Source organism: Bubalus kerabau, chromosome 5 (assembly GCF_029407905.1).
Source record: "Bubalus kerabau isolate K-KA32 ecotype Philippines breed swamp buffalo chromosome 5, PCC_UOA_SB_1v2, whole genome shotgun sequence".
NCBI lineage: Eukaryota > Metazoa > Chordata > Mammalia > Artiodactyla > Bovidae > Bubalus > Bubalus kerabau.
In genome coordinates, this window is record NC_073628.1 from 115,162,684 (window position 1) to 115,175,434 (window position 12,751).

The following is a 12,751-nucleotide window of genomic DNA, read 5'->3' on the forward strand; positions in this document are numbered from 1 at the left end:
CTTTGTTGCTGACCTTTACACATAGTAGTAATTTATTTAATAATTTAAGTAGCTTGTGTAATAAATGTTTGTTTTATTAAAAGATTTAATGTGGCTATTCAAAGTTGAGTGTACACTCATTTCTATTGTAGAAAAATAATGTATTCCTGAAAAACCTCTTGTTCTGCAAAATCATGCACTAAAAATAACAGTTAATGTTAGCTGTTAGCATACTTTGTGTTCATCTGCAGTTATTTGTGGCACAGAACATTACTATGCTTGGATAAAATCCCATGTGAACCAATTTGACCACTTTGTTTCACTGATCTTATTCACCATTGTTTTTTTAACCAGTCATGTATGAGCTACTTCATGTTACAGAAGCATGCAAGTCAAGTCAGAGAAGGGTAGAGAAGTTTAAATGAAGTATGATTTCCAGATCCAGTCTTAGATTATTCTGTGCAATGCATGGTAACGTGTTTTATTTGTTTACTTGTGGGTGAGAGCTCTAGTTTTTATATCCAGTTTAACTGTGTATCTAGCTTAACTCACTTCAGTGCTCAAATATTTGTTGAATTAAACGATTCCTGGCAGCCACAGTGGTTTCCTTGGTTCTGTCTTTTCTGCATCTGCAGTAGGCTGGAGACTGTGTTAGGCTCCAGGGATAGAGAAACAGCCACAGAGTCCAGGGGGAAGTGGGGAGAGAAGACTCCACTATATCCTGATGAGTCCTCTGATCGGCCACAGGGCACGCAGGAAACCTGGCTAAGAACTAGCTAACCCAGACTTGTGGGGAAACCATGGTGTTGGCTCCATCTGCCGAGGCATGGAGAGAAGAGAGCTTGATGAACCAGGAGAGTTGGAAGTTCAGCATGAGATGTCTGTGGTGGAGGGTGGCTCTTAGAGCTCTTGAGGTCTGCTGCAGGGTTGAAATTGATGTCTTCAGTCTGAGAATGCAGTTGTCATAGTTGTTTACAAAATTAACCAGATTTTTTCTAAGTTGTCACTTTCAGAACAGTCAAGAATATCTGAGGAGAACTGCTTTTAAAACTTATGTATCAGTATTATAGTTAATGCACACATGAAGTGTTTTTGTTACAATACATACAAATCTCATAAGTGTGCTTCTTCTGTGAATGTCATCTTTGTAAATGTTTGCTCTGTACTCATTTGAGTATAATTTTGACAGTTTACATTTTATATTTTACTATATATATTCACAAGTTGGACTTGCATTCGATTATTGGAATTTCTGTAAAACATTTATAAGCGTCATTTTGAGTCTTGACAGAATATTTGTAGAATACCATTTATCTCTCTTCTGCTGTTTAATAGGCCCTCAGATATTTAAGCAAATTGGGGAGTTCCTGGGTTTTCTAGATCCAGCTTTGATTTGATAAGATTTCAGTTTATGCAAATTTAAAATTATCTTCAATTTTAATTTTCAACCCACTTTTTTGTAGTGAGCTTCATGTTTGCAGTTTGGATGCCTGTTATACTTGGTTGATATAAAGGCTTAGGAAATGTGGTAGAAATTCTTTTCTGAGACATGTGGATAAAATTAGCAGTATTTGCAGCTATTTTTTTGCTCCTCAGTAAAGCTAATAAGTATCAGAATTTAGTGTTTGTTTATATTTATTTTTATAAATAAACCATTAACCTGTCTTAGCCCAGTGTATACTATTGATCTTGGCAGAAATATTTTCTCATTAGTACTTGCATATCTTATTTATTTTCTGCTATGCGATTAGATTATAGATCATTCTTATATTAAATGTTTTACTGCTTTCTCTTTACCATAAAAAGTGCTTCCCAGGCATTCTTAAATGACTAGTAAAGAAGTACCAGCTTTATTTTTGAGACGCCAGTTTCCCAGTTTAACTTGCTGGTTTGTGTAGTATCAGAAATTAATTTGTTTATCTATGATATGATTCAGGAATTTGTTATTAGCCGTTTACAGATATAGACTAGGAGTACCTTCTTCCAAAATAGGAATTTTATTACAGCCTTTTGCTTACAACCTCTTAAAAATTTTTATTGGAGTATAGCTGATTTAGTGTTGTGTTAGTTTCAGGTATACAGCAAAGTAAATCAGTTATACTGTATATATGTCCATTCTTTTTTTTTTTTTTTTTTAGATTATTTTCCCATATAGGTCATTACAGAGTACTGAGTAGAGTTCCCTGTGCCATACAGTAGATTCTTATTATTATCTATTTTATATATAGTAGTGTGTGTCTGTCAATCCCAATCTCCCAATTTACCCCTCTCCCCCACTTTTCCCTCCTGCTAACCATAAGTTCGTTTTCTACATCAGTGACTTGCACTGAGTAATCTTGAAATAGTTGTTTTCTATGACGCAACTGGATTCTTCTCAAAGCGTAAAAATGGAATTCTGTACATTGACTCTGAAGGGCCAGTCTCTTTCTTCCTCACTTTATTTGGTGATTAAAATTTGTATAAGACTAACAAAGTCCAGTTAATAGGTCTGATTCATCATAGAAAAATACTAAAAAAAAAAAAAAAAAGAAAGAAAGAAAACTACTGACCAGTCATGCCACATATTTCACAACATGTATTTTTTTAAGAAGAACCCATGTTTTGAACAGAACAGTGTGTTGAAAAAGAGAAGAAGATTTCATACTTTGAATAGCACCTTTACTGGAAACCATCTTTATTTAACATACCTGTCCTCTTTCTATAAAGAAACTGTTTAATTACTTAAGTTGAGAGGTAAATCCTTTTCTTTTTGTTGTTGAATTTCTCATTAATTCCTTTACTTTGTCCCAGTACTGTGTTTTTTGTGATAGAAGAAGTAGGACGAAAGGGATAACCAACTTAGAACTTTCAGATAACTGGTCAGCAAGTAAAATCTTTCGAGGGGTAAATTTTTTAATTGGGTTGAGTTAAGTATAAGATAAATATATTTAGCATTTCTGGAATGGGAAATTTGAGGCAAATGCCTTCTAAAGTGATAATAGATTCTTTCTTGTAAAAATATGAATTACTTTATTAATCTATAAGCTTAAAATGCAGTTAGCAACCTGAGCTCTTATATTGAAGTTACTTAAGAATATACATGGCATCCGGTCCCATCACTTCATGGGAAATAGATGGGGAAACAGTGGAAACAGTGTCAGACTTTATTTTTTTGGGCTCCAAAATCACTGCAGATGGTGACTGCATCCATGAAATTAAAAGATGCTTACTCCTTGGAAGGAAAGTTATGACCAACCTAGATAGCGTATTGAAAAGCAGAGACATTACTTTGCCAACAAAGGTCCGTCTAGTCAAGGCTGTGGTTTTTCCTGTGGTCATGTATGGATGTGAGAGTTGGACTGTGAAAAAGCCTGAGCACCAAAGAATTGATGCTTTTGAACTGTGGTGTTGGAGAAGACTCTTGAGAGTCCCTTGGACTGCAAGGAGGTCCAACCAGTCCATTCTAAAGGAGATCAGTCCTGGGTGTTCTTTGGAAGGAATGATGCTAAAGCTGCCACTCCAATACTTTGGCCACCTCATGCGAAGAGTTGACTCATTGGAAAAGACTCTGATGCTGGCAGGGATTGGGGGCAGGAGGAAAAGGGGACGACAGAGGATGAGATGGCTGGATGGCATCACTGATTCAATGGACGTGAGTCTGAGTGAACTCCAGGAGTTGGTGATGGACAGGGAGGCCTGGCGTGCTGTGATTCATGGGGTCACAAAGAGTCGGACACAACTGAGCGACTGAACTGAACTGAACTGAACTGAAGAATATACCAATTGTTTTTCATAACTGGTTAATAGAAGCATACTTCAGCCCCTTTGCTCAACTAGTCGTCCTCGTTAATTTAGTTTTTGTTGGTTTAAATGTTAATATAAGTATTCCACTGAAACCAGCTGCGTTTTTAAAATTTACTAATGGGAAGCATTATAAATAATTAAATTGAAAATTAGCTTATTACTCACTAAAAAGCATGTTTTTAGTTTCTAATGACTGTTTTTCAAACTTAACTTTATTAGATTGCCTTTTATATTCCTATACATGGCAAGGCATATATTGGAAAGTACACTCCAAAAAAATACGACAAGGATGGTCAGAGCATACACAAAGCTTATTTTCATTTGTATCACCTCATTTAATCATCACAACAAGCTCTTACAAAAGAAGCAACTGAGCCTCAGAAGAGCCTTGCCAGAATCCAGATTTCCTGGTATGCAGGTCTATTCTCTAACATACTATGAAGGAACTTTCTCAACTTCATTTACCTACAAGGAATGAACTTATAAATATGCCATCTGTAAATGGAAAGTGTTTTCTTTTATTAAAGACTATCGCCAATGAACAACATTACCAGTTAAGAATTTTTTGATAGCAGTCTGCCAAATGTATAGTTACATTCCCAAACATTTTGTTTTTCAGATAGAGGGAAAGTAATTTTTTGGGGATTATTTATTGTAAACGAACAAAAATATTCTGTTATTTGCCATAAGCTCATAGTAAGTTTATTCTCCTGAGGTGCACTTTTCTTATAACCATCTTAAATGAAAATATAAAATTGCCTGTCATTAAGATACCTTTTTAAAAATGCTGGTAAGATATATATAACATAAAATGTACCAGCTTAACCATCTTTAAGTATACAGTTCAGTGGCATTAGTACATTTTCATTACTATACAGTTAATCTCCATAGCTCTTTTCCTCTTGGAAAACTAAAACTCTGTACCCATTAAATAACAACTCTGCATTGTCCCATCCCCCAGCCCCTGGCAGCCACCATTCTACTCTCTGTCTCTATGAATTTACTGTAGGTACCTCACATATATGTAGAATAATTGTATAGTATTTGACTTTCTGTGATTGGCTAGGACACTTTTTAAATATACATACACGTTATTCATTTAAAGGCTTTAGAATGACCATGTACCTACATGTAGAGGGCAGTAATAATGAAATTCTTGGTGCCAGGAGCATATGTGAGTTCAGCAATAGACATCCATGTTTGCCCTTTTTGTTCAAGTACCCAAACAGCTGACATATTTTCCAGTCTGACATAGGAATAATATGAACAAAGATTTTAGCACATTATATATAAAGAATAAATAGCAAGTCTGTTGTTGCTTGTTGTAGTTTATATTTGATAAGAATCACAGAATACTAGAACTAGAAAGAGGTATTAGAGTCTTCCAGTCCCACCAGTACTTGTACAAATGAGAAAAACAGACAGGCAAAGTGACTTACCCAGGGTCAATAACAAAGAAAACAAGTTTCCTTAATTCTGTGCAGTTTCCCTTGTAGCTAATTAATGTCCTTGAGTTTCAGAGACCAACATTTACAGAAAAAAATAAAAAGTTAATGTTTGCTTAGAACAACAAATATATAATGAATAACAGAAGAAGTTATGCCCGTGCTTCATTTTTACATTAAGGATTGGTTTATTTGGGATATATACACCATTATTTCTTTTAAAGCAAGTCTGTTTAATGGGACCTTTGATATGCTAAATCCTTAGCATGAGATTTATCTCTCTAATACTGGATTTTTTGGCACTGCAGCTCAGTGTCTAGTAAAACCTAGAACTGATGTGTCTCATTTCCCATAGGCATGCTTAGTGTGTCATTGTATGAATATGTGAATTATCATTTCTTCCAGAACTGGCGATAACCATCAAATTAAGATACTCCATTGCAGTCATCCCCATATTTATGTGACTATACATCCCATCAGTTAAAAAAAATTCACACACTTCAGTTGTGTTTATTTATAAATTATATGTAAAAACTACTGATAAATTATATACATTAAAGGCTTAGACAAGACATCTATTTTTAAGAGAATATAAAAAGTTTTTTCTTTCTTTATATATCCAGGTGATCATTCCATCCACATCATTCCCTTGAAAATCAGAGGGCATGGAGATCTTAATAATGATCATCATTTGCCCAATTTACTGGTTCACTAGCCTCTTGTTTCTGACAGTTACAACATAAAATGAATGACTGCAGTAGAGTGTGTTAAAGTACTTTCATGAAGGTCTTTGGAATGACAGTTTTAAGACGCTCTATAGGCAGTGGCACCCCACTCCAGTACTCTTGCCAGGAAAATCCCATGGACGGAGGAGCCTGGTAGGCTGCAGTCCATGGGGTCGCTAAGAGTCGGACATGACTGAGCGACTTCACTTTCTCTTTTCACTTTCATGCATTGGAGAAGGAAATGGCAACCCACTCCAGTGTTCTTGCCTGGAGAATCCCAGGGACAGGGAAGCCTGATCGGCTGCTGTCTATGGGGTCACACAGAGTTGGACACGACTGAAGTGACTTAGCATAGCATAGCATAAAAATATAACATCAAGTTAATCAGCATTTATTTAGCATCTGCAAAGGACACAATATCCACCTACCATGAAGGAGCTTACACTATAGACTGAAGGCATTTTATGTAGGTGTGCATACATAAGTTTACTGTGTGTACATGTGAAGATACCTGATAATTCAGCAGTGAATATAAGAAATATCATGTCTTTGTTATAGAGTGTAGAGACATTCATGTAGGAACAATCACTTCAAGCCTGGGGAAGTCAAAGAGGCTCTCAAAGAGGCTTCAAGGAGGACTCACTTTTGTATTGTATAATGTTGTAGTCTGAGCCTTACAATTTGAATTAGGGAGAATGCATGGAAAATATTTAGAAGACAATGAGTTGATTTATTTTATTGAAGCAGATGGTTTTTGTGAAAGAAATCAATAGAAGGAAAGCTAAAGAAGTGGGGTTGATTCTTTTGAGGAGGATATTAATCTTCCCCAGGCTAAGCAAACTGGATGTTTTCTGTTTGTAGTAAGGACCTGCTGGGCAGGCGTGTGATGTGATCAGGATGGAAATTTGAGGCAGATCTGTTGGCAGTGTAGAATATATTTTGGTGGAAAGAGAAAATGGAGTTAAAGAGATCAGTTGGCAAGCTGTTGTATAATTCTCAGTAAGAATAATGTTTGAGTGCCAGGTCCACGGTTCTAATGGCTGCTCACATGTGGTAAATACTGTTATTATCCCCACTTTACAGATGAGGAAACTGAGACACAGAGCAACCCCTTCCACCCAGCTAAGGTCACCCAGCTAGTAATCCAGGACGTTTTTGTTCACTCTCTGCTTTCACAGATAATGTGGATGTAAGTTAGAGTTCCGGTTCTGAACAGAAATGAGGGACACATCCATGAAAGACTGAAAAGCAGCACAGATACAACTCAGTTGACTCCATGCATGGGACAGGAGGGAAGAGTCAAAGATGAGCCAAACAGATTCTGAAATGGGTGGTAAAATACACCAAAATAGAGAAGTCAGAATCCATTTACCTGTTAGTTTCATTTACAGAAATTTATGTCCCAAGAGTATAATTTTAAGGACAAAAATGGTATGGACCTAACAGAAGCAGAAGATATTAAGAAGAGGTGGCAAGAATACACAGAAGAACTGTACAAAAAAGATCTTCATGACCCAGATAATCACGATAGTGTGATCACTCACCTAGAGCCAGACATCCTAGAATGTGAAGTCAAGTGGGCCTTAGAAAGCATCATTACAAACAAAGCTAGTGGAGGTGATGGAATTCCAGTGGAGCTATTTCAAATCCTGAAAGATGATGCTGTGAAAGTGCTGCACTCAATATGCCAGCAAATTTGGAAAACTTAGCAGTGGCCACAGGACTGGAAAAGGTCAGTTTTCATTCCAATCCCAAAGAAAGGCAATGCCAAAGAATGCTCAAACTACCGCACAATTGCACTCATCTCACATGCTAGTAAAATAATGTTCAAAATTCTCCAAACCAGGCTTCAGCAATACGTGAACCGTGAACTTCCAGGTGTTAGAGCTGGTTTTTGAAAAGGCAGAGGAGCCAGAGATCAAATTGCCAACATCCGCTGGATCATGGAAAAAGCAAGAGAGTTCCAGAAAAACATCTATTTCTGCTTTATTGACTATGCCAAAGCCTTTGACTGTGTGGATCACAGTAAACTGTGGAAAATTCTGAAAGAGATGGGAATACCAGACCACCTGACCTCTTGAGAAACCTATATGCAGGTCAGGAAACAACAGTTAAAACTGGACATGGAACAACAGACTGGTTCCAAATAGGAAAAGGAGTACATCAAGGCTGTATATTGTCACCCTGCTTATTTAACTTATATGCAGAGTACATCATGAGAAACGCTGGGCTGGAAGAAGCATAAGCTGGAATCAAGATTGCCAGGAGAAATATCAATAACCTCAGATATGCAGAAATATCAATAACCTCAGATATGCAGATGACACCACCCTTATGGCAGAAAGTGAAGAGGAACTGGAAAGCCTCTTGATGAAAGTGAAAGAGGAGAGGGAAAAAGTTGGCTTAAAGCTCAACATTCAGAAAAGGAAGATCATGGCATCTGGTCCCATCACTTCATGGGAAATAGGTGGGGAAACAGTGGAAACAGTGTCAGACTTTATTTTTCTGGGCTCCAAAATCACTGCAGATGGTGACTGCATCCATGAAATTAAAAGACGCTTACTCCTTGGAAGGAAAGTTATGACCAACCTAGATAGCACATTCAAAAACAGAGACATTACTTTGCCAACAAAGGTCGATCTAGTCAAAGCTATGGTTTTTCCAGTGGTCATGTATGGATGTGAGAGTTGGACTGTGAAGAAAGCTGAGCACCGAGGAATTGATCCTTTTGAACTGTGGTGTTGGAGAAGACCCTTGAGAGTCCCTTGGACTGCAAGGAGATCCAACCAGTCCATTCTAAAGGAGATCAGTCCTGGGTGTTTGTTGGAAGGACTGATGCTGAAGCTGAAACTCCAATACTTTGGCCACCTCATGCGAAGAGTTGACTCATTGGAAAAGACCCTGATGCAGGAAGGGATTGGGGGCAGGAGGAGAAGGGGATGACAGAGGATGAGATGGCTGGATGGCATCACCAACTCGATGGACATGAGTTTGGGTAAACTCCTGGAGTTGGTGATGGACAGGGAGGGCTGGTGTGCTGCAATTCATGGCGTTGCAAAGAGTCAGACATGACTGAGCGACTGATCTGAACTGAACTGAAGAGTATAATTATAGAGGGGAAAAAAGAACAAGGTTAATTTTTAAAGTTTATGGGGGGAGCGGGCAAGAAAGACCTGAAGATTATTACCAAAGTGTTTTCAGAAAGTGAAAGTGAAAAGTGAAGTCACTCAGTCGTGTCCGACTCTCAATGACCCCATGGACTGTAGCCTACCAGGCTCCTCTGTCCATGGGGTTTTCCAGGCAAGACTACTGGAGTGGGCTGCCATTTCTTTCTCCAGGGGATCTTCCCAACCCAGGGATTGAACCCAGGTCTCCCGCACTGCAGACACACGCTTTACCATCTGAGCCACCAAGGAAGCCCATATAAATAGGTTCTCATCTCTAGCTTCTGACCAGAGCTCCAAAATTTCTTTAATTTCTTAAAAGATAAATGTACTAAGGGCATCTTATGTTCTAATGTACACTCCTATTACTACTAGTAACTATAAAGTAGTTCCTCAAAAGTAAACTACTTACTGTAGTTTACTTCTGAGTATTTGGATATTCCAGAAGCATTTTTAAAAGTTTGTTAGTATTTTCTAGATTTTCTTCAGTTATTATTGTTTTTACAATAATAATTGACTTATTTCTTAAAGCAAATGCTAGTTCGGGGGAAAGATTGTTTTAGGGTTTAGTTACTAATTTACGTATTCATTCCTCAAGTATGTATTGTAGTGCTTACAATATGCGGAATACAACAGCCACACCTAATCCTGGCTAGATGCTTGAGATAGAAAAATGAAAAGACAGTTCACTTTCTTCCGGAAATGTTCAGTCTAACGGGGAGACAGACATGCAGACAAATAACTTCAGTGTAATGTAATGGAAAAAAACATGTTCAAGGCATTGTCAGCAGTTTGGGGAGGGAGCCTTCTAGATACATTTGTTTGAATCTGAGTAGGTATAACAGTTAAGACACTATTTTAGCTAAGCCTTGAAATCTGCCAGGTTGACAGATAAGCTGAAAGAAGGCATTTCAGTAGAGGAAGCAGCAGCATGTGAGGTAATGATCGAATATCCAGGTGCAAACATCCAGGTTTGGTTAGAATCAGGAGGGCGAGCTCCATGCCGGAGTTATCTGAGCAGTGGTGAAGCTTGTAGTCTTGAGGGAGTGTGAGACCACTAATAAAACAGAACACCTTCGAGAAAGCCTTTAAGTCATAGGAGAAGGAAGAAGATGCCAGTGAAGGACCTAGAGAAGTAGGAAGAGTTAGAGTATTATCATCTGGATACCCAAGAAAGCAGAGATGTGTGAATGGTCAGTAATGTCCCCTGCTACAGAAAGACACGAGCACTTTGCAATGTACATACTTTCAGTCTTTTGTCTTTTTTCTTTTTTTTTCTTTAAATTATTTCTTAGTCTACATGCAGTCTTTTGTCCTCCCTTTTCAATAAGTGAATAAACTACAATTAATTTTTTTCTTTCTTTCTTTCTTTTTTTTTTTATAACTTTTGGGCCTTTGGGTCTTTCCCTTTAAGAAAACAAATCAATTTGTAAAAAATTCAGGAGACTATAGCTTATGAGAAATTGGATGTATGAGTAAAATAAATGTATTCAGAAAGTTAGCAGTGAGCTTACTAGACTGAAACAAAGATGACTTACTCATCTTTTTGTGGCAGACACCTTGATCAGTGACTGATAATGAATGAAAGGAGGAAGGGATGAAATTAGAGGTAGAGACTAGGATCAATCCTCAGGATTTTTGTGGATTGAAGACTTATTTATATTTACATGGTTACAGGGTATTTTAGCTTTGAAAAATAGGTGAGGTGGATACCTTTTCATGGGCTTCCCTGGTGGCTCAGATAGTAAGGAATCCTGCTGCAATGCAGGAAACCTGGGTTCGATCCCTGGGTTGGGAAGATCCCCTGGAGGAGGGCAGAGCAACCCACTCCAGTATTCTTGCCTGGAGAACCCTCATGGACAGAGAAGCCTGGCGGGCTACAGTCCATGGAGTCACAAAGAACTGGACTAAGCTGAGTGACTAAGCACAGCGTACCTTTTCTTCTTCTTGAGACTGATAGCAAGAGGCCTGGGTTTTATGCAAATGTTTTCAAGACAGGAAACCACAAGGAACCTAGGACTAAGTATCTCAGCACAGCAGCAGAAGGTGGTGCATGTGCTGAGAGTGGAGCTAGGAGGAGGTTAATTCTAAGCTTCGGGAGCTACCGTTGTTGTTTAGTCGCTAGGTCGTGTCTGACACTTGGCGATCCCGTAGACGGTAGCCTGCCAGGCTTCTCTGTCCATGGGATTTCCCAAGCAAGAATACTAGAGTGGGTTGTCATTGCCTTCTCCAGAGGATCTTCCTGATCCAAAGATTGAACCCACTTCTCCTGTATTGACAGGTGTGTTCTTTACCTCTGAGCCACCAGGGTAACTTTAGGAGAGTGAGAACTAATTGTTACACGTTCCTTCTGAGGAAGATAATGATGGGAAGAACGGCAAGAGGTAAATGAAAGGGATGTTTAGCAAATGTGAGGACCTAGCTGGAGACGGGTGGGATGGCATAGAGGTTAGAAGTGGATTGTGGACTCATTCCTGTCTCAGTGCAAATAATTTAGATTATAAGAATTTGGATGAATGACTTCTTTTCCCACAAAGTATACTGTTTCTAGAAATTGTTAAGACTGAGAGATGTATTTAAGAACAATTTCAGGTTAATAGAAAACGAAATCAGAAAATTTAATATTCATGTAAAATTACATCACCAAAATGAAGGATAGGCATGTATTACGAGCATTATTTCATAAATCATAAAGCATAATGACCTCGTACTTCCATTTTTAGCAGTAAGAGGTAACTCACCTTCATTGATGAAAGTTACCGGTGGTATCTTGAGAGGGCTTTTGGTGGGAGAAGTTACCAGATCCGGTGGCGGCATTAAATCTCTGGGATAGCCTGGATCCCTCTGTATCTCGTTGCCTCCCAGCAGACCAGGAGTGTACTGATGAGTGTTAGGGATGTGCTGTGGCACGACCTGGACGAGAGGAGGAGACACATGGGGGTCCTGTCGAGAAAATATCCTCAAGCACTGTTCTTCCAGCAAAGTGATCATCACAGACTGGTTATTGACCAGATCAGTCAAGGAAGCGTATTTCACCTCCAGTTCCCTGTACCTTGTGGCCATCTTCAACATTTCTGTGGTGACATTGAGGATTTTATTTTCCAACTGGGAAAGTTCAAGTGAATTATCCCTCTTTCGGATAATCTCATGCAGCAGTTGCATATAGAGCTGAGTGACACGGGAGTTCATGTTACGGCTTTCTTTCCTCAGCAGCTTTACCTCATTGACAATGTTTCCATCCACATCCACCACCAACTGCAGGACGTCTATCTCCCGCTTCTGCTTGGAGAGCACATCCTTTAGGTTCTCAAGATCCATCCTGGTGATCATGTCTTTAATGGTACCTGCATCTTGCCCTTTGGTATTGACACATATTGGCCCTGTTATTTTTTGTTCAGGTACCAGAAATGTGTATGAACATTTCTTTGCGTCCTCTTTACCATCTGTGGCGCGAGGGTATCTCCTCTGGGTTATTTTTTTAATTTTGAACTGTCCTCCTCTGCCATGTCCAATGCCCATTAGTAGGAAGAATAGCACACTTAGGGTCCACATAAAAGCCTTCATTTTGAAATGAGGTTGTATGCTATCTTTAAAAAAGAAAAAGCAAACCAATGAAGGGAAGAAGTAGAAAATAATTAATATTAATCTACTTTTT

The 12,751-nt window shown here is 38.5% G+C and overlaps 2 protein-coding genes across 28 annotated transcripts in view; one reads left to right on the forward strand and one right to left on the reverse strand.

Annotated features, from left to right (window-relative positions):
- The window catches only part of RALGPS2 (Ral GEF with PH domain and SH3 binding motif 2), a 166,426-nt gene that overhangs the window by 106,233 nt on the left and 47,442 nt on the right, over positions 1 to 12,751 (forward strand). The window lies entirely within an intron of this gene.
- The window catches only part of ANGPTL1 (angiopoietin like 1), an 80,974-nt gene that overhangs the window by 6,232 nt on the left and 61,991 nt on the right, over positions 1 to 12,751 (reverse strand). For 18 of the 20 annotated variants that reach the window (XM_055582790.1, XM_055582770.1, XM_055582788.1 and 15 more), the window contains one exon: positions 11,838 to 12,683. In XM_055582790.1, the coding sequence (XP_055438765.1) occupies positions 11,838 to 12,660 (823 nt within the window). In that variant the 5' untranslated portion in view covers positions 12,661 to 12,683. The remainder of the gene's footprint in view (positions 1 to 11,837; positions 12,684 to 12,751) is intronic. The other 2 variants (XM_055582791.1, XM_055582789.1) reach the window with 1 other exon arrangement.